The sequence below is a fragment of the Cucurbita moschata genome, unplaced genomic scaffold (assembly GCF_002738365.1).
Source record: "Cucurbita moschata cultivar Rifu unplaced genomic scaffold, Cmos_1.0 Cmo_Scf00053, whole genome shotgun sequence".
In the NCBI taxonomy this organism is placed as follows: domain Eukaryota; kingdom Viridiplantae; phylum Streptophyta; class Magnoliopsida; order Cucurbitales; family Cucurbitaceae; genus Cucurbita; species Cucurbita moschata.
Genome location: NW_019268569.1, coordinates 1,023,399 through 1,046,383, shown reverse-complemented (window position 1 = coordinate 1,046,383; position 22,985 = coordinate 1,023,399). Strand labels below are relative to the sequence as shown.

The following is a 22,985-nucleotide window of genomic DNA, read 5'->3' as shown; positions in this document are numbered from 1 at the left end:
AAAGGCAAGCAAAGGCGTAGGTAGCAGATCTACCAGCATCACTATCGGTCAACTTCAAGTGCTTAATTAACTGCTCCATCAACAGAAAGGANCTCCATCTGTGGAAACTGGGGATGAGTCCAATCCTAGGGCATTAACCTTTCTGGGAAGCCGGTCCCTTTACCCGCCGTCATAGGCTTTTCGAAGTAGCTGCAATTTCATCGGCTGGTCTAGAATCAGCTACGTCAGAATAGGCCGCTAGGGGTACAGATTTGCTAACAATGTTCTGTTTGCAATTAAATGCGTATCTGTGCTGTGATTGAATCAGTAAGCGCAGCAATATCCATCTCGGAATAAGCACTGCTAGTATAGTCTTTTTACGCTGGAACTTTTTCTAACTAGAAATTGTGAATAAGAGAAGAAAGTTNTAACTGCTCCATCAACAGAAAGGACTGAAGCGGCTGCAGGAAGGTATGCAGCTTACTTAGATGCTACTGGTGGATCATAATATATATGTTCCCACCTATGTCTCTAGTGATGCTTCAACCTTCGTTTCCGCCTGCTGGGTATAGAACTGAGAAGGGTATTGATCCTGGATCTACTACTGGCCCTGCTCGCTTTGTTTATGCTCCTGTGGGGACTGGCTTTCGAACTGACTCGACATCCAAGAAATTCCTCCCCGGGTAAATTTGGATACCAACCAACCAAGTATATCCCTGACTAATGGGAAGACCCCCTCTATGATCCGGAGAACCGGNAGTCTAACTTCTCCTTAGGCCGAGCAGCAGAGTCAGGCTGCGAGTAGAGAACACTTAATTAAAAGACTAGATAATCAGATTGACCTCACCTGATGGCTTGGAAAAGACTGAGATTCTATTCTGACTTATGCCCTGGATTCATTCATATAATGCTTGTTTACGGCTTATCAGCCCCCCCATCCCTACTTGACTAAGCTAAGGAACTACTGAAAATGGCACGAAATCACAGACGGAAGTAANTATGATCCGGAGAACCGGCACACTGACTGACCCTATATCAATCACCGCACGCCTTATCAATGGAATGATTAGCTAACCTTGGTCTGTGAAGGCTTTACCCCTGGCTCTTCAATCCTAGTATACGAAAGATCATGTCCATTCATTCCCGAGGTAATCCTCCACCAAGCAAGAGGAATCTCTTTCTCTTAGCCTATCACTGCCGCCTTAAATCAGGGAAGGTAAGGGACCGCTTTCCTTTTATCCTTCCCCACGTGGAAAATGAATCAAACCTGTTTTACCGAGGCGCCTGCAGGTATTCTAAAAAAATGGTTAGTGTTTATGCTCCTATAGCAAAAAAATGATTTATTGGGAGGGCCATGAGAAATACACTTTGTACCTTCGTTTCGGCATCAAAGCCTCTTCTCCCGTCCAAACTCTCTTAATCAGTCAAGCAAGCAATTTGAATAGGGATTATGAACATACAGGCTTAGCCTTACCCCTTCGATTGATTGTTCGTCAGTCAAGTCGAAGTCGTTTCTCGTTAAGTCAAATTGAAAGGTCGATTTTGTTAGTGAAAGAATGGAAAGGGGGATCGGACCAACTCTGGAACTTTGAGGCAAATTAAAAGCCAAAACAAAAGCAGCAAAATATCGGCCGTCAACAAACAAAGGAAATTCAAACACTCCCTTGTTTTGTTATTTAAGCGAAAAGAAAACCAGATCGAACTAGTCAGTCAAGCCGAAAGCAAGACAAGAAAGAGTTGTAAGTGTGTGTTTGAAGGGAGTAAACACGAAAGATGAATGAGACAGAACTGGAAGGAAAGACGAAACGATGAATGAGAGGGAACTGGAAGGAAAGACTATCGATGAATGAGACTTTACAGTGAAAGAATAAAGGGAGACGAAACGAAAGATGAAAGGTCAAGCTCAATCACTACTGAACGAACTGAACTCATGAACCGGAACCTATCCCTTACGGTCTCCTTCGCTCCTTCACTTATTCTTTCACCAAGGTAAAGAAGTCAAGATGAAAGATTGATTCTTCTTGATCTGATCCTCTTTATTCAAAGACTGTAAAGTGGCTTCGCTACTCTTTATTCTTGCTTGATTGAACCCGGTAACTAGGTAGGTGTTTGATTCTTTCTCTTCTCTTGATCCTTCCCCTATTCTATCACAGTAAACAAGGGAAACTGGGGATTACCAGATTGAACTGATCTTTCTCCTTTCCCTATTGGTCTCTTTCGTTGCTTCGCTCCTGCACGTATTCTTTCTTTCTGGCCATTGAAGTCTTGATCTTGAACTTGGGAAAGCAAGCCGCTAATTCATTTACTTGACTGTAAACACTCCTTATTCATTCATTCTCGTTCACTGGAAGGAAAGAAGAATCAATGAGAGTGAACTCTCAGTCAATCCTCAACTCTCGAAGCATTATCTGGAAGAGTCAGTCAAGCGGCTGGATGAGAATCAGGTCTTTCTCCTTTTCTCCTTCTTTCCTGGTAAACTAAGAAAGACTAAACTCTCGATTAAAGTTCACTCCTTTCCTTCGTCGGTCTCACTGCTTGCTGGCTGGGTTGGAACGGAACTGGCTTCTCTGATCTTGATCCTCTCCCTCCCTATTTAGTCCTTCAAAGACAAACAAGGGAAAGCAGCTTTTGGACTGATTGAACAAGGGTTGAACTATTTTAGTGTCTCTTTTCTTTGCTCTCGCTTCTTGAACTCGGTAAAGCAATTCCATGGCCTTCCCCTCTTCTCGTCTCGTGGCTTCGTCCCTCTACCTTGCTTGCTTGAACTCACTGTAAACAAGACAGACAAGGCATGAAGGATGAAATGGAAGAGAATGCGGCTTCTTCCTTCACCTATGTATTCTTTCTTTTCCTCGCCCTTCACTGTCAAAGATCAATACTCTACCTTAAACCTTTGCTTTGCCTGATGTAACTAGGTAAACTGATGGCTCCCTATTAAATAAAGAGGTCATTGAGGAGGTAATTGACTAGGCAGGATGAGAAGAAGGTCAAGCTCCGGAGCCTCTACAACTCGGTTTCACGCATTGCCTGCCCCTATCGGTCGGTTGAACAATTCCATTGCCTTAATCTATTTATTCCTTCTTTCTTTGACTGTAACCAAGGGACTACTTGTCTTTCTCTCTTCTTTCTCTGATTTAATTTATACTCGGAGGTCAAGCAGCTAATGAGTTGTTTACTCTCCTGTAAGTAAGAAAGATGAATGAGAGTGGCTTCGCTCCTGCCCCTGACCCAATATTCCCTGTAAACAAAGCCGAAAGAGGAAAGAGAGTTTACAGTCTTTGAATAAATGAAGGTAGAAGAAAGACAAAGACGAAACTCCTTATTCCGGAACCAGTAAAGACCATTAATTAATTAATTCTATCCAGTATAGGAGTAAAACAGTAAAAGCGGTTTTCCCTTAATAGCGGGAGCTTCAATAAATTATTTTCTATCTTTCCCGTATTTTAGGGGTATTTCTCTTTTTCCCTTAATAGCTTCGGCTTCAAGAAAAGAAATTCTATCTTTCCCGTATTTTAGGGTATAAAAGTGTATCTTTACCCCTATTTCCCTCGGTAACTCAACTGTAAACACTCAAAAAACAAGAAAAAAGTCTATCTTTCTTGTATTTTTAGGTATAAAAGTCTATCTTTACCCTATTTTTCGGGATAAAATCCCGGTATTTAGGGCAGAGGTAATGTTGAAGTAGAAGTCAAGACTATCGAAGAATCAATGATCGTTCACTCTCAGTCAATCCTCAAGATTCCTTCTATCTCTCCCTTATTTTTAGGGATAAAAGAGAGGTCAAATGGGCCGAGGTAATTAAGAAGTCAATCCTCAACTCAACAAGAATTCTCGTTCACTGTCAGACTGATTAGACTGATCCTACTGATTGAACTCATGAGACTTCCCTTCGCTACTGAACCTGATGGAACTCTTTTACTCTCTCCTGCCTGTATAACAAACAAAGATTCTTTCTCCTTAACTACTGAACTTGTCCCTATTTATTCCTTCAAATACAGGGTAATTTATCCTGAACTCGCATATGAAATTCATTATCCTTCACTCAATCACCTAGTTATTCCGGAACTGTAAAGTGGCTTCGCTCCTCTCTGTCTTAGCCTTTCTTGAACTTACTCTCCTGCTGTAAGAAAGTCTCAACTTCTTATTCCTTCTCCTTCACCTGTCCCTTCTTTCTTTAGAAGACTGTAACCGAGGTAAACTCCTAAACCTTTGCCTGATTGAATGAGGTAAACTGGCTGTATGGAGGATGATTCTTTCACAAGGGTTGAACTATTTGACGGTCTCTTTTCTGTTCTTTTCTAAACCGTCACCTATTTCTTCTTTCACAGTAAACAAAGACTCAACTCAATCCTCAACTCAACAAGATATGAGTTATCAATAACCTTCTTTCACTCGGTAAAGCAAGCACTAAGTCAGTGTTCTTTCACTCGGTCTCGCTGCTGATCTCATTCACCTCGGTAAAGCAGCTTCCTTCTTTCCTCTCCCAGGTCATCCCCCCCATTTTTCCGAAGCACTATCTGTCCCTTTCTGCGTCTATATTAGTTTAGGTCTAACGAAATCAACAAAATTCTTAACGAACAAGTTTCATAACATGTGTTATCTAGTCCTATTTTCTTTTTCAAATCCAACCTTATTCTACTGTCTGTATCTCCCTCAAAAACCCCTCGATGTCCAAGCCCCTGGTAAATAGGTGTTTGTTGGGCAAGTTTGGATGCCCCTACTGCCAACAAGTTTCTGGTCGGGATCGTGGAACTCTCGCTCGAGAAGTAAGTAAGCTGGTCCTTGTTTGGTCATAAGGATAATGGTTCTTATTAGGTCAGGGGCAGCAGCCGGCCCTGGGGTTCCCCGCGATTGGTAATGGCATAACCTCAAGAGGGGTAGGGTAAAGAAGGTTACGCGCTGGTTAGCGCAGCGCATCTGTTTCGGGTACAGAGGTGAGGAGGGGTGCTAACCCGGCCACCCAACCGAGCAGGTCAGGGGCGAAGACCTGAGACCCTACGGGCGAAGAGGCGCGGCCATAGGTTCGAATCCTGCCACCTTTCTTGTGGATCATCTTGTGGTTACCGGATGATGGGAATAAGAAAGCAGAAATGAGCACGAAATGTCAATATATGAATTGTTTCATTATTCGTTATTTCCCGGTCTTTTCGTTGGATTCACTTACAACAAGAAAGAACCACCAGCGTTTGGTGCAGCACCTGCATTTTGGTGTATTCTTCTTTCTTTCTTTGGTCTTTCATTCCGTCAAATTCCTAATAACTTATCCAATTCCAACGTATTAACCGCGAATGCACCTTTCTTTTATCAAATCTCAGGGACATGGTCTAATCATGAGGGTAGTATTTTATCATGGTGTCGGATCCCAAGTGTTTATGGATTCCTTCTTTGTTACCGGGGTTGCCCCCAAAGCCATAATGTCTCAAAACGAGGAGGCCATAGAGAAACTCTTTTTTATTCCTTTCTTTCGAACTTCGTGAAGAACCCCATTCGAGATCTCCCTCGTTACGACCAAAAAAGTGGGTCTGCGCCCCTGTTGTGCACTCCCTTCGTTCTCCGAACCCTTGTTGATTCTGAACTTCGTTGGCGGAGGAACCAGACTTTTGACGGGCCAGCCCTTTTTTATGCGCCGCTTTACCCTGAAAGTCAAATGAGCTTTGCTCCTTTGGGCTCCTGGCGCTCCCGTGGTTCGCGAGAAGTAAAAAGGACTCATCCTTTGTTGCATCTGGCATGAGATGATAAAGAGAGAGCTTCGTCTATCGATGAACAGCGGATTGACAGAACTCTTGGCATTGCTTTGTTTTTCTCTCCTTTCCTATCAGCGAGTTCCGATCCTTTTGTTTGAAATTTCTTCGTTCGTACCGAACCGCTTGCAGAATCAAATCCTGTTTCACAAGATCCTATATCAGCTATACATCCTCCTTGTATTTATGCCGGAGACGTCGCCAGTGCTATGGGTTTTGGCTTATGTAGATCCAAAATGATGAATGGGATTGTGGCACCTCACTCCCCGCCAATGCGTAAGGATGCCCCCGAAAAGAATGGAACGCTGCTTCGCTCTGCTGGATGCGTCGGATCCCGTATAAGAAGCAAGCTTTTTACCCTCAAATTCAAAGATGTAGGCGCAAAATGCTATCCTGCTCTATTGGTGCATAGCAATATCAGCCTGCTCATGCTGCTTCGGCGGCGCTTTTTCGCCTTCTCTTCCCTCTGGTCGGGAGGGCTAGTGGACACGGGGAGGGAGCTGGCGAAGCGTCTCGTTTGTAATGCAAAGAAAGAGACCACTACTTCGCTTCTTTCTTGGACTGCCGGCGCGAACACAGTGGTCTCTGACCAGGACAAGGAACCCATTCGAATTTGGATCTTGATATGTCGGTGCTTTTTAACCGTAGGCATCTTGCCAGGAAGTTGGTGGGCTCATCATGAATTAGGTCGGGGTGGCTGGTGGTTTCGGGATCCCGTTGAAAATGCTTCTTTTATGCCTCGGGTATTAGCCACAGCTCGTATTCATTCAGTCATTTTACCCATTCTTCATTCTTGGACCTCGTTTCTGAATATTGTGACTTTTCCATGTTGTGTCTCAGGAACCTTTTCAATACGGTCCAGATTGCTAGCTCCCGTTCATAGTTTTGCTACAGATGATACACGAGGAAGATTTTTATGGTGGTTCTTCCTTCTAATGACCGGCATATCAATGATTCTTTTCTACCAGATGAAGCAGCAGGCATTGGTACGTAGAACCTATCAAAAAGAGATAGTTGTGGCCCGAAGTACTCTTGTGCACCTACGGCACTCGGCTCGCGCGCAACCCCGCCCCCTTATGTTATGGAAGAATTGAACGGATTGCAAGACAGGTTATTCAGAGCCAGCAATTGGCTGCCGGATTTCATCCCGCAACTAGAAGAAGATCGCTTCGGGGGTCAGAGTGGCGTGGCTGAATGTAGAGCAGTCCGTCTGCCTTTGATCAGTCTATTCTTTTTTTCTTCGGAAGATGGTCAAGGTAGCTAAGCCACTGCACTAGATGCGCATGTAGTCGTAGTAGTCGGCTCAGAATGCCTCTGTACTAAAAGACTACTTCGGAGGGGTCTTTGCTCTGCCAGACGAGTATACCATTGATTCTTTTGTTTTCTCGGTTTCGAATAGTATATGAGCAGAGCGAGAGCGACTAGAGTTTACTTCAGGAATAGAGGTTTTTGATGTAGTAGTTGCGCACGTTTTTGCTTTTTTCATCGAGATTGGGTCGGTATTCAGCCTCAGTACAAGATCGAAAAGAATGAATAGCATTACAAGTGAGATGTCCAAGATAAAAGGAAGGGAAGAATTGACGAGCTTTTTAAGCCCCAACAGAATCCATGGAATGAATCTATCTAAATCCATGAAAAGATCTATTCTATCTCTATAGATAGGGGACAGAGAGCTTGACTTTAAGATAGCTCGGCAACTCCTCTTTCTTTATTAATGATCTTTCCCTACTTGACTTATTCACCTTTGACTGATGTAACTCGGTCTCGTGGCTTCACCCCTTTCCCTATCGGTCTCGTGGTTGAACCTCTTGGTCTCAGGGTTTCCCCCCTCTCCTTTCCTTTCCAGTCGAGCTTCTTCGCCTCTTCGCCCTACGGGTCTCAGGTCTTCGCCCATTTCCCTTACTTATTCAGGCCTTTAGGTGAGCTTGCAAATAAGTAAGTAAACACAACTCAACTCTTCTCCGGGTGACGGGATCGCCCAAGCGGGGTTGCTCTGACTCGGCCCTGAGAAGCGCAACACTCCAGTAACTGAGACTTTTGTAGGTTCATGGGCAAAGAAAGCGTACCTTGTTTGATAAGCTCCCTTGGGGTTTCACTTCTGATGTTCTGCCTTGATGAGTGGGAGAGGTAGCCGAATTAGGATCTAATGGCACGGACACAGCGCAGGAAATTTACGAAAGAAAGAAGGAGGAAAACAAACCCTTTCAGTTGCTCTCTACACGGTGACTGGCCTTTTGGGTCTTACCTTATCATATATATTTGCCGTAGAGGTTCATTTTCCTCACTCAGAGTAAACGAGAAAGAGAGGAGGGCATAGAATTTCTGATTACAAGCCAAGCGAGAAAGAACATCGTCATCTAATCTAATTGCTCCTGAACTCGTCCTTGAGCCTGAGGCCCCCCTTGTGATAGATGGGAAAAAAGAAAGAAGGTTTACGTTTCATTCAACCAACTATCTTTTTGAAATAATGAACAGTGCTCATTCTATAGATACTGGAAAAGCCAAAGAGAATGAAATTGAATCTTAGTCAATTGAAATTGAAGAACCACATCCCGACCCAACCACAAATCTCGAACTTTTTGGCTTCGACCTGCCCACATCGTATTCCGCAGAAACTTTACGCTTAAAGGCTGATATCATTCTGGAGTCGTATTTGGATTCCCTTACTCGTGAGCAATACACCTGGTTAGACGTAACACAAAGTCTTGCTCGGTCAGCTCCGGGGATATAGAGTAACTCGAGATGAAAGCAGTATGCTGCTCGACCAGTTGCCATAATCCGGGCAGTGAAAACGGTATTCAAGCCTTGGAGCTCTTAATGTCATCAGTGGCAGGATAGGAGAGGGGTGAATTGCTTCGAGAAAGAGAAAGATAGGAAAGATGCCAAGTCAAGCCATGTACTACTATCGGCCATACAATGATGGCATTGTGGATCTCATTTGTATTCCAGTTTTTTGGACTTAGATGTGTTTCATTCCTTAGGGAGTGAGAGGGCTAAGGCGAAAGGGTTGGTTGCCCCTTACGCGCTTTTGTTAGGAGGAGTTTAGTGTAGTCGAATGGAAGGGAAGCGCATATCGGAAAGGAATCGGGCATCTATGGAAAGAATCAACCTTCTGCCTTGTCTAGTAAGCTGCCATTATATTGAACGAAGAAGAAAATCGACAAATAGGGAATCAATCACTTGGGGTATGAATAAGATCAGCAGGAAAAACAATGCATAGGGCTTCGGCAGTCTTGCATAAAAAAGAGCTTTTGTCTTCTTCAGTTAGTACAAATTAGGTCGATATCGACAATCCAGTTTCCCAGGAAGGAGGCCTAGAAAAGGTCAGCGGAGAAATCACAAAATACCTGCTTTTGACGCTACGGCCGACCCGGGATGCTACTCACGAGCTGGTCAGGGACAGGTTCTTGTCACTCTTTCGATGCCATGCCATTGTGGTGGCACGGGAACCACTGAATGGGGGCAGTTTGAATCTCATCGCTGGCGTGTGGAATACAAGTGTATCCAAGCACAGCGCAGCCAAGAGGGTCCAAGATTGCTTCGTCGAATGGGCTGGCCTTTTATTAGCAGTAGAATGTTGGGTTAGCTCTGCCTTGTTGTGATAGAGGGATGAGAGGAATTGATGAAGAAATGTCTTAGTTGGGGGATCCGGTCAGTCAAAAAAGAGGATAACAAAAAAAGGTGTATCTGGTCTGGTGTAGCTAATGTGACTTTCTTGATCTATAGTTACTCTTCTTTCTCTCTCTTGAGTAATGCTCCGGCTTCCCTCACTCAAAAGATCCGCCATTATGACACAGGTGTATCGAGGAGGTAGGCTGTAGATTGAATATAGAAGGAAGGGCTTGTATTTGACAGATTTCGAGCAACCCCCAACCTTTGAGAAGGCCACTCCTCTCTCTAACGGCTTGTTGTGACCTGACCACTTAAATGCTTCGAATGAGAAGTAGAAGTTGCGCTTTCGATCTTGTTCTCAGCTCCGAGTTTGGTTAGGCGAGGCTCTTGACTTTACAGGGTGGTTCCCGGTTCAGGAATTCGTGGTTGGCTGACTTTTCTTTCTTTGGTTACAGTTCATGCCCACTCGTAATGAACCCCCGCCCGCCCCGACGTGGAGTCGCAACTCCTCCTGTAGAAACCTCCTTCAACTGATTCAAGTGATTCAGTCAGTAGGAAAGATGCCTCTCCTGCAGGCCGAAACATTGATTTTGTCTCGATGCGGTTCTCCCCAAAAGAGTGAGCGCTCACCCTTATTATGGGCCCCCCTTTGTTCTTATTAGTCAGATAGGTCAATCTCACCTTTTGGAAATCTCTCATAAGGGGAAGTGGTAGTATAGGTTTTTTTTAAGATCTCTCCCTTCTCCATTATTCTAATCATTGAATTAGGTAAGACCTGTGAATTTCCCCCCGGTTGTTGATGTAGTTGGATCTTCTATTTTGCCGGAATTCGTTGATGAGTAGCCTGATTCTTTCTTACTTCCGTCTGTGATTTCGTGGAGAGAAGGAAAAAGAGCAATGGATGGGATTGGATTCAATCTACCTGGCCATTTCTGCCCATTCAATTCTAGGCAAAGATGTCTCAAATAAATAAGGGCGAAACCTGTCAGCCCGCTCAGAGTTTGCAGGCAGAACCGTTGTTGCCTGATGAAGCTAGTTGGTTTTTAGTGTTCGGTGGCGTTCGGCACAGGGGAGAACATCCGAGCTGTGGAATGAAGACGAAAGGGAACGAGGACTAAAGTGCTCTCTGAACATGAAAGTGGTTTTCCTGCTGGGAAAGTCTTCCTCTGGAGCAGCCACGACACGAAGTTCCCTTACCCTTCCACTTTACCTTTCTTCCCCTCTTTCTGCAAGCGGACACTTTTCTGCTGTCCTTAATAGAACCGATCTGATTCTCTGAACAATTGAAGCGACAAAGGAGAGGCCCAGAATCGAATCTGAAACTTCCAGCAGAGGGAGAAATTGTCACCGGTCGAGAGAGAAGTCTCGTCAGCCGGTCTGGGCTCTCACTCAGCAAGTAAGCAGCAAGATTCTCTCTTGGCAAAAGAAAGCGAAAGACCTCCTCACTCAGTTCATATCTTTAAGCAAAGAAGAAAGATTGGGGGAAAAAGATTCACAGAATTAGGGTAGGGTTCCTAATCCAAAATTGCATCAAAGTGAAAAAGTCTTTGCCGCATCAATGAGAGAGAGACAAATTCCCCAATAACCGCGTTTGCCGTTAAAAGTCAAGAACCGGTGTGAAGAAAAAGATTACCAGAGCTTGTAGTTGGTTGCTCTTAGCTGGTCGGGTTGCCGGCCCCACCAAGAGGATCCGCCCAGACGTAGAGTCCCCGCTCCTGATCACAAAGGGAATTTGGATAGGAATTTGAGAGAAGAAAGAGCTCTTGCCTCGGAATATTCGTAAAGAGGCCAGGCGGGGCACCGAAATGGGGGCGTAGAGTCGATTCCCCCGTGAAAGTGGAACATCCGGAATTGCCAAATCTCTCTTGCTTGATCGACCCCTTTCCTTTCAAGAGGATTCATCCAAGACTAAGGATCTCGTCGAACCGGCTTCTATTTCGCCAAATAATGAAAAATGACTTTTCAAATGACTGAGTTTTTGACAAGGGAATGGCTGTCCCCTTGGTCCTTCCCGAACTGTCCTAGCTATTTTTCTTCTTAGGGCTCCTTCGATCAAAAGTCTCTCTTCTTTTTCATTCCCATTTACATTAAGAATTCATACTATGATTCGTATTTCGAACAGGCATGAATATAGCGTCTATAGCGTCTATAGGATAACTTGCGTCTTGCAAATTCTTTGGCGTTTGTATACGCGCGATTCCTCTCGATCTTTCATTCAATACACAAATGAATTGGCTGCGTTAGGTTAGCTATATGCTGTGTATGTATTATCAACCGATTTCCACAGAAAGAAGGTGGTAAGATGATGTCTGGAGCAGTTACGCATCCATCCAGCCAGAGCCAGGACCCTTGACACAAATAGACGCATCACGAGTTTCATACGGATAGATTGATTACTTCTCAATCAATACAATTTCTTGTAAATTCATTCGTATTTCATGTACGGATTCTTGAATACCAACTATGGTAGAGTCTGAATGTGGGATTTTTTCTGATTTGGATACCCTACCCTCTATTTCTCCAAGCAAAGCTTTTCGCATCGCAATGCCCATAGTATTCGCTTGCCCCTTCCTTAATAAGTGGAGACAGAATAAAGCCTCCATAATCAAGACGCTTACTGTCTGCTCTTGATTCAACACACTTCCACTTTAGTGTCCGAGTCGATACTCCTCTGATTTTCTCTCGAACCATAGTAATCCTTTTTTATCAAATCATTGAATTCTTTCTTTTTCTTTCAACTTCTCTTCAATGAGGGAGGGGTTACGTTACATCGCGTATGAAACTCAATAGTATACCGCTTTTCTACGAATAGCTCTTAACGCTGCATCTCTTCCGAGACCAGGGCCTTTTATCATGACTTTTGCTCGTTGCATACCTTGATCTGCTCCTGCCCGACTAGCATTTCCAGCTGTGGTTTGAGTAGCAATTGGCGTCCCTCTTCTTGTCTTGGCCCTTTGAATCCACAAGTACCAGCGTAGGACCAAGGAATTCCCCGCCCCCGTACATCTGTAACAGTCACAATTGTATTGTTTAAACTTGCTTGAAGATGAATAAGGCCCTTTCCCTTTGGTATTTTACGCGTACTTTGTCCGTGAGCTAATACGTCCATTTCTCCGTGAACCGATTCTTGCTATGGGTTTTGCCTTTCTCATCTCATAAATTGATTGAAGTGAGAGATATATGGATATACCCATTTCATGTCAAACTGGATCCTTTCATTTCTTTTTATGTGTATATCGTGGGTGGGCTTTACTTTAGGGGTCCTTTTTGATAAAGATTCTCCTTGTCTTTGGTTATGTCTCGGATTGAAACAAATTAGCCGAATGGAGGCCCTTACTTGTCATTCCTTATTCCGAATCCCCTTAAGAAAATACTTGCTTGAGTATCCCCGCAAAAAAGAATATTGCAAGTCAAATACTTACTTCACCTAATCATTCGAATCTTTGTAGTCTATAAATTATACGCCCTCTGGTTCTGGTTGAATCCTAACACCCTACTGACTTACTCCAACTTTGACTCTATATGACCTTGTATATGTATCAAACTATGTCGAATCCTTCCTGAAACGTAACCTAGAATGGGTTCCTCACTCATTATCTAAACAAACCCCAAAGATACCATTGGTAAGTTATTCAGTAATGAAATCGGCAGAAATCCTTTTTTGTTCTTTCATTCCAGATGAAACCCGGTTCAAAGTCTCAATTAATGATAAGGGGAGTGCTATTACAAATACACCTCTTTTTGTTAGTGAATTATAATATAATGGAACACAAAATGTCTCTGCCGATTCCCTGTAGTCGAGCTTCTCGGTCTGTCTGTCATTATACCCCGAGAAGTGGAAAGAATTACAATGCCCATTCCGCCGAAAAGTCTAGGAATTTGTTGATAGTTAGAATAGATTCGGAGACTAGGTCTACTGATCCGTTTTCAATTTCTAATCGTTTTCTATGGTCCTTCTCTTCTATGTCGTAGGGTTCAAACCCCAAAATCCTTGTTGCTTTCCCTATGTTTCCTTATATTTTCAATAAAACCTTCTCATAAAAGTCTTTTCACAGTGTTTTTGGTGAGTAGATGGTATTCGAACCATTTCTTTTCTATTCATGTCAGCATTGCAAAGGGAGAGGTGACGGAATTGTGAGACCAAGAGGTGAAAGAGTCTTTGAAGGAATCTTTCGTCTTTCCTTACAGTTAAGTCGAATTGATTCTTCGAGAGGATTGACTGTTTCATTACCTTGACTCTCTTTTATCCCAAAAAATAAGGGAGAGATAGAAGGAATCTTTCGTCTTTCCTGACAGTTAAGTCAAATTGATTCTTCTTGAGGATTGACTTATGAATTACCTTTACTAAATTTGATCCCTAAAAATAGACAGAGGATAGGATCATTCTTGTTTTTTTGAGTGTTTATACAGGAGAGTGAAAGAGCTCGATCGGTAGGGAGAGGGGTTATTCTGTTAGCAATAGTGTCCTTACCCATGAGAAAGGCTAATTCTTGGTTACTTTTCATTGTGGTCTAATCAACATGCTTGGCTTGGCATGATTCATAAATAGTTATTCATTTGAAAAGGTATATACGTTATACACACTAATTCATTTCATTCAACTACTCTAACTAACCCACGGTCTCATCTCATCTTATAAGACTGAAGGTGCTAATGAAATTCTTTTAGTGAAATTTCACTGTCTCTATTCTCGGGCAATCGCACCACAAATTCGAGTTCCTTTTGCATTTCCTTCTTGATCAATAACAAAGCATTGTCATCATATCGTATTATCATACTGTTTCTCGTTTGAGTTCAGTACGTACAATTACAGCTCTGATCACTTCTTCCTCTTTCGTTAGGTTTGGGCCGGGCCGGGCCATCTTTCTTGACTACAGCAACAATAACGTCACCCCAATATGAGCATATCGTGGATTACTAGCCCCTATGATTCGAATACACATCAATTCTCGGGCTCCACTGTCTGTCTGTTATCTGCTACATTAAAAAGGGTTTGAGGTTGAATCATCTGATTTTGGAATCTTTTCTTTCAATGCAAAGGGCGAAGAAAATCAATCCTCCATTGTTTCTGTTTTCATCTCAAACAAAGACCGCTTTCCTTTGATTCTACATTTCTATCCCGAAGTAATGCATTAGGTTCGTATAGGCTTGATGTCGTCCGCTATTGAAATAGCTTTTCTGGCTATACGGCTACTCCACTCATTTCATAAAGCATTCTACCTGGTTTCACAACAGCTACCCAATATTCGGGGTATCCATCCTTTCCCTGAACCCATCCGTCTTTCTGTGGGTCTTAGTGTAACGGGTTTGTCTGGAAATATACGTCCCGTCCCTACCTATAGTTTTCCGCTGCATTTCGTGTCATTGCCCTTCGTCCCGCTTCGATTTGTCTAGATGTGATCCAAGGGTAAGGGGGTTCGTTCGTTCAAGTGCTTGAATAACGTATCTACGGAAGCTAATAGGATTGGCTAAGATATTCCTTTCATTCTGCCTCTATGGTGTTTACTCTGGTTCTTTTCTAGTTCTCGTTTATGTCTGGTTATTATATTTCTCAATTCTCTCTCTACTCCGGAACCGGACATGAGAGTTTCTTCTCATCCAGCTCCTGGCGAATGAAAGGATTCACAACAATGTCCATGTATTTACTCGAAATAATAGATTGAATCATGGGATTCTTTGAGGGGGAATGAATATTTCCTCTTTTTATATATGTTTCGGTTCTCGCTCGGGTTAGTTAGCCCAGCCCATGACCCGACTTCTCATAATAAATGGATTGGTCTGTCTTGGGTTCCTTACGCCATCCTACCCAATTCATTATTAGGATTTGGTTTTTCAATAGAATATTATGTATTCGCAGGTTCCCTCGTTCCCATCGCCTCTGGATTAATGGTTAGGTCTTTATTCTATAATGGAGTCCTTAATCAAACGCTAATTTCTTCTTCAATCAATCTTCTCATCAATCAGTCTTTATGGATTTCTCTAATTATGGATCCACCAGTCTTAATGCTTTATTCCACTACTTTTTATGAGATGACCCATCGACCTTACATATTGGATGGAATCATATATCATTCATATTCTTTTTCTCTCTTTCTTTCACCCTTCTATTTAGGGGCATACTTTTATTGCTTCACAACTCCGGATTGATTTTGATGCAAAAAGGATTGAAGTTGCTAGAATGATATGACCAATATAACATATCTTGACTAGTTGGTTAGATCCAGATAATGCGAAGGGATGAGTTGGTTATTAGTCTAATTATTCGTTTAGATTCTATATGGGCTGATCCTGATTTTTGGTTTGAATCCTAACCTTAAAACCCCCCACGAGTCGCACACTAAGCATAGCAATTTTCGTCTTTGTCATTTCTTGGTCGATCATTGGCTAAAAGGTAAACACAAGTTGAGTAAGGGCTTCTTATTGCTCGTCTACAAATATCCTAATTTTGCTGCCTAATACCCCATAGATAGTTCGAACTGGATAGCAACAATAATCAATCAATTTGAGCTCGAATGTTTTGTAGAGTAACCCTTCCTTCTCTCTCTGATCCATTCGACACGTGGCATTTCTTTTCCGTCTATAGGTCTGGCAATTTGTACTTGAATTCCTGCCTGTTCAGTTAATTCATTCAATAGCTTTTCTCATTGCTTTGCGAAATGAAACTGTATTCTGTATCCGGCTATCAATTCTGCGAGAATATTAGGGTGTCCATAAGGGTTTGCTATTCTTGTAAAAGCAATGTTGAGTTTTCTCGGTTCACAGAATTTCATTCTTTTTGTACATTCATCCATCTGTAATTCTTCTATTTCTTTTTCGAGACACACCTTCTATTAATTACTTTGGGAATCCCATAAAGATTATCACTTGAATATAAGATCAATTCTTTTTTGCATTTAGATACGTGGCAATTCCCAAGACTCTTGTCATGTTTTTTTGTACTCAATTCCGGATACAATCTCGTATTTTTTGATCTTCTTGTAAACCTTCGGAATCTTGTGGGGTGTGCAAACCAAAGAGAATAATGCCCTTGGGTTACACCAAGTCTAAAATCGAGTGGATTTCCTTTTTGTCCCATAATCCCCCACCCATTCTTATACATGTCATAAGACGTCATATCTGGCTGGATACTTTTCTTTCGTTATCCATCTATCAGGTTTGTTTCAGTCTAATATGTGTTGTATTGGTATCTTTTCAACTTGGCTGAAGAAAAGACAAAAGTCTATCTTTCAATACAATAGTTATAGAACAAGTGGGTCGTGGGATAACTTCGCCCTCTAGCTCGAGGTTTTCATTTTTTCACAGTAGTGTTAACTTACGCTTTACTGCTGCTGCCGAATAAACCAAATCCAAAATAGGAAGATAACATGCTCGATAAGGCATGAGTTTGAGTATTACCAGTCTTTCCCAGTAGGAACGGCCACGATTCAGATAAATTACTCTTCGCCCTGAGGGGACATACATATATGTTGACCTAAAGCGTATACTGATGTAGATGGATGCTTTTTGATCTTCTTTATCATAGGGGTTACCTCTTAGTAATGAAAGGTATCTATATTCACTTAATAATAATAATATGAATTATGAACGAGGAGATCTATTATCATTTTGCACATGCCCCCGGAAATGTCGAGTGGGTGCAAATTCTCCCAATTTATGACCTACCAGGCGATCCATTATATAAATAGGCAAATGGGCCCTTCCATTATGAATAGAAAGAGTATGCCCAATCATTGGGGGTATAATGCTAGGTAGATGCTCTGGACCAAGTTACTATTCTTTCTTTTTATCCGGGTTATATATAAGCTTATTTCTTTTTTTTAATGAGCGGGCTTCCCTCCTATTTGTTTTTGTTTGTAAAGAAAGTCAAGACGAAGAATCTAATTCTATTTTCTCTCTTATTTAGGCGACGAAGAAGAAAATTCTCACTATTCCTCTTTTTCTACTTCTTCTTCCAAGTGCGGGCCCAAGGGGTTGCGGGTTTTTTTCTACCAATTGGGGCTGGTCTACAGGGTTCATAACTACTCTTCTTACTACAACTTACCTAGCCAACATTTAGATCCGGCTCTACCCACACTTTTATGGTTTACCCCAGCATTCCCCACTTGTCCGACTCTTGCTCAGCTATTTTGGGATATCAAACGGACCTACCCAGAAGAGAAGGTAATTAGAATGTGGCTGATTTCCCCTCTTTTGCAATCAGTTTCCCTACAGCACCTGCTGCTGACGCTAATTGTCCCCCCTTCCCAAGTGTGATTTCTCCGTTATGTATGGCTGTGCCTCACCTCAGGGCATATCGGTTGAAGTAGATTCTTCTTATCAATCAAAACCCCTTCCCAAACAAACTGTACAAGCTTCTTCCAAAGCATACGGCTTTCTAGATGTAAATGATGATTGATATCTATACATATGGATCTTATATATATCGTCCAATGAAGTACCACATGAGTGGATATATATAGGAAGGAAGGAATCCAAATCCGCCGAATCACTGATCTTATGATCTTCTACATCCTAGGTCTTCCCGTTCCTTCATCTGGCTTATCTTCTTCATCTAGCATTCAAACCGAATGACTCTATGAAATTACGTCGATACTGCCACATATTACGGGTAACGTAGGAGACATCTCTATTTTGCCCCTCGGGAATCCTTAGATAGAATTACCACTGCTTAGCTTTCGCCTATGACGATCAAATAAAATGTGAATAACCCGTCGTCCTCTCTTTGAAACAAGGGACCGGTTCTGTCGGTGCTTGAAACAATTTAGTTTGATCCTCCATATTACTATATCTCTAGAGTCATTTGATATGAGGAACTACTGAACTCAATCACTTGCTCCCGTTACTCTTTTGTTTTCTGTTGAGGTCTATCCTGTGGAGGTACTCAAATTGGATCAGTGATCGATTTCTAGGTTTCGTCGTAAACCTAATGGGTTACTTCCAATTACGTAAATCAATAGTTCAAACCGCACCCAAAGAAAGGTAGGGCATTTCCCATTTTTATAGGAACGAAAAGAAGAGATGGGTTTGTTTCCAAAATAAAATCAATTCTATCCCCATATAACTGTAAAACCTCGTAATCGGTTTTTCCCTAACAGCAGCATAGGAAAGCTAAGAAATTCTATCCAATATAACTGTCAAAGTTTGTAAGATCTTTTTCACTAATAGCTGGAGCTTCAAGAAAAGATTTTCTATCCAATATAACTGTAAAAGTTCGTAAGACCTTTTCCCCTTAATAGCTGAAGATGAAAGAAAAGAAATTCTATCTTTCCCCTATTTTAGGGTATAAAATTTCGGTATTTAGGGCCGAGGTAATTAAGAAGTAGAAGGAAAGACTATCGAAGAAGAAATGAGAGTTCACTCTCAGTCAATCCTCAAGATTCCTTCTTGATCTTGATCTTTCCTTTCTGCTGCTTATTCATCAAGTCAATCCGAAAGATTCCTTCTTTCTCTTCTCCTCTCGATTCCTTCTATCTTTCCCCTATTTTTGGGGCAAGTTTCCTTGATTTCACTCTTTCACTCGGTAAAGCTCCTTCGGCTCTAAACCTAAACAGCTTTGTTCTTGCCTCTCTCTTCCTTTCATTCTTATTAACTGCTTTTCTTTTCTTGACTGACGATATTCCCTTCCTTTCTTTTTGAACTGTAACTAGGAATCTAATCTTAGCTCTTCTCTTTCTCCTTATTCTCTGAATGGAGTTTTTCTTCCATTTGATTCTCATTCACTAGACTATCTCTTTTCTTTTCTTTCCTCCTTATTAAGACAAGGTAAAAGACAAAGATCACTACTCCTTCCTTATTAATTATCCTTCACTGTATTGGTCTCACGGCTTGGCTCCTTCACTTTACAGTCTCACTCCTCTTCTCCTGAAAAGTCGAGTCCATTCATTAGCTGCTTTAAAAGACGAAACCGACACTCCTGACCCTATTCATTCTTGATCTAAGACTGTAACATAAAGAAATTCATTCTATCTCTCCCTTATTTTTTTGATTAAAATCGAGGAAAGGTAATTGAGTATTAAGGATGATCATCAGGTCAAGCATTCGCCTATTCTTTCTGGTCTCATTCCTCCACTCCGTCACCTGTCGGTTTCATAGCTTCCTTCGCCCCCTTTCCTTCTGGAACTCGTAAATAGGTCTTTTATTCTTGATCTTCTCTTTCTTGATCTTCTCTTCACTATTCATTCCCCTGAACTATGTATGTCCAGCCAATTAACTCCTCGCTTTAGTCCGTTCTTTTTCTTCTTTGCTTTGGGCTCGCCTGGCGGTCATAAAGGTTCCCCGTAATTAGTTAAGGGGATTACTACCCCCCAAAAGGCAAATCCGAGTCTTGGCAGTGAGAAAGTGAAAGTTGATTATACTAGCCGATCGATTGTGATTCCCAATACAGTACAGTAGTCAAAATAGGGTAGGGACACCATCAGACTAATTTTCATAATTCCAATCTGGAAAAAGAATGGATATCTTGGACTTGGTGATGTCTCAATTATCCTTTTCACGATCAACTTCTCCCATAATGATATCTATGCTACTTGGTTAGTATTCTCATAATATCAGCCAATTTCATTCTTTTCACTAATTGAGGATGAGTAAGAATTAACAAATGGATCAACCCCAGCTAATTTTCTATCCCCAAGGAAACCCCCCTGATCCCCTATCAAAAAATACCTAATTCCTCTTTTGGGGCTTCGACTCTAAGATAAAGTTCTTGTTTCGCCAATTCCAAAGTTGGCAAAGGGTTTTGACTACTAATGAATCGATAGTGAAAGTCATTCCATTCCATTCCGGAGACTGTCCTCGATCGATCGTATTTCTTTTCATAAGGTCCCCCTGTAATTCCTTCCAAAGCTTGTTGAATCATTTTGTTGATGGATTCATCTCACCAAGTCTGACTAAATAACGAGCTAATGAATTGCCTCTCCCTGACCTGTAACTTCCCAATCAAATGAGTCATAAGACTCAAGATGATCAACTCGACAAGGATCTGATGGTATTCCGCTCGTAGCATTGGTTCTGAGAACCGGAATTACCTCTTCCGCAGAAAGAATGGCTACTCCCCCTCAACTCATTCTCAAAAACTAGGTAGGATTTGGTGTGTAATTCCAAATGGGAAGTCAGTCTTCCTATCTTATCTTATTGGTGAAACTGACTACTTGCCAAGGGATCCTCTTTTTTTCTTCTTTCTTGCGAGATACCGGAGCGGAATGCATTTTTTACCATAAACTGAAATACGCTTAGCCTCCTTTTTTTATTGTTTTCTACTACTACTAAATGATTAATCTTACTAATTAACATTTGATGGATTCATTTCGAATAGAGCCGCCATTGAATCTAATTCAAATCATCTATTAGAATCTAAGACAGTGCCATATGTGTATTTCTTTGTCAGAATCTCCCATATAAGGTAGGGGCAGGCAGCCAATATAGGAAAAATGTAGCATTACCGATTATCCATTGTGGATAGATATGGATAGCATACTAACTAAAACGACTGCTATGGTAACCAACCGGATTCATACAAGCTCAATCTTCGAATCGATAATGGGGCCAGAGTAAAGAACTTGAATTTCTTTTTCCTTTCTTTTATCTAAAAGAGGATCATGAGTTTTTCCCTGATTTGCATTGTCAAATCCTCTAGGGATATCATTTCTATTCCCAGCCAGAAAGAATGGAAAGAAATGAGAACGATGAACTCTCTACGACCGACCTCTAGCTCTAGGGGATAAGAGATTTGATGGAACAAGCAAATCATAATGATTGTTGGGCCGGTGTTCTATTTTCATTCCTTTTTTGATGTATTGCAATGGGACTCTTCTCTAGGATAGCCTTTTTCTTGTAAGGAGGATGGATAGCCTTTTTCTTTCTATCTTTGATTCATTCCTTTGGTACGGATTCTTATGAACTAATGAAATACCTATGGGTTGAGACATAAGAAATTGTCTATCATTTTCTACAGCCAGACGAATAAGAGGTTCGAGAATCCATATTCCACCTTGTTCATCATTCTTTATGAAACAGGAACTGCTTGGGAACTATCAGCCAGCCAGCATCTCCGGATTTCAATCTCCTTCCTCTCTCTTTCCATAGAGGATATAGTTATTTGGGAATCATTTTGACCATCTAATTGGATATAAATAATAGTGAGAATGCCCCCGTAACCCGGATGGATTGAGTCATTTTCTTTCTTTTTGATTAGGCAACCTAAATATATATGTCGCACGCTTTCACACGAACAAGGAAATCTGATCTTTATTTGAATACCTACCCACCCTTAACCAATTTAGTGGAAATTCCGCTGTGATAATTGACCACACCCACCATTATAGGATAGGTGCATTTTCTATGCATTTCCTTCTTGCAATTTAGCCAATCCTTGTACTAGTCAGTACCTTCAAATAATAGTATACAGATAGCTATTATCAATGAGGGTATCACAATCTATTTTCTAATCAATAAGTGAGTTACTAACAAAGAACCTCTTATTACTTGACTAAGTAGTGCCTTATCCCGGGTTTCTACTCTTTCTATACACATCTTTCTTTCTCTTCCTTCCTCCTTGGTTGGTTGGTTCTTCTTAACCGCTTTTCTTTCATTTCACTCTTTTACTGTGTATTTATTATTCAAAATAGACAATTCGGTGATTTTCCATATCCGAAGACAAAAGATATTTGGCTTGTCTGTCAAAAAAAAGATAAGAAGGTACGTACATTTGCTTAAGTTTGGTAAATACCTCTTTTATGTCTTTGACAACGCATAGAGCCTTTCATTACGTCTCGACGAAAATCGGGAATACCTACCAAAACTATTTCGTTTGATTCGTGGTCTTCATCATCAGTATTTGTGATATCCTTGATCTTCAGAGTTTAGATTGGCGGTCATACGACACCTTTGGCTTTTCTTTAATGAATTTGCCTGATCCTTCACCTATTCATTCTTCTTCTTCTTCTTTACTCCCGGCCGGCGTTCGTTCTAACTATTCTATTTGTATGACCATCGAGTCGAGGAACTTCTTTATGGACTGACTTAGTCCAATTGTGAGGACTTGCTTTCTCGTTAGGACTGGTTCTTCCTTCTTTATGCCCCCTTACCTTCTTATTCTATCTTTTAGCAAACGCCCAGTTTGTAGCTGCCGCGCAACTCCCTTCTCCTTATTTACGTGGGAGCTATAAATCTTTGAATCATCATATTTGCTGTGATGTTAATGAAGGATTCAGACTATTCCCCAGATTTGAATCTTTGGCCCGTTGGGAATGGAGTGACTTTTCTGGTTTGTGCAAGTCTTTTTCTTTCACTAATGACTACTATTGTGGATACATAATGGTATGGGATTATTTGGACTAGAAGATTAAACCTGATTCGTCAGCCAGATTGAAATAGTCAACAAATTGGTATTTATAAACATCTTTTGTTCTTCCTTCCAGTTTCACTAATTTCGATCATTCTTTTAGTTGCTAGCTGCTTTGATCGGCCAGCGCAATTGCCGTGGCTCGCCAGTAATCAATCTTTAGTTAGAAATAGCATAGTTCTATGTTATCGCACACATTCCCTCCCCTTCAATTATATTTGAGGATTCTTTCTGTCTGTCTAAAAGCTAAATTCTTTGATTCGATCGATTACCAATATATTCCCTTGTTCATTCTCTACTTTGCCAATTGAATG

The 22,985-nt window shown here is 41.5% G+C and overlaps 1 protein-coding gene and 1 pseudogene across 1 annotated transcript; both read right to left on the bottom strand.

Annotated features, from left to right (window-relative positions):
- LOC111436319 overlaps window positions 1–22,985 on the bottom strand; it is a 70,796-nt pseudogene that overhangs the window by 34,629 nt on the left and 13,182 nt on the right.
- Window positions 4,692–5,901, bottom strand: LOC111436303 (the record flags this gene model as incomplete). The annotated part of the gene is made up of 1 exon (XM_023074039.1): window positions 4,692–5,901. A coding segment is annotated over one exon (216 nt), but the record flags the coding sequence as incomplete, so codon positions are not given.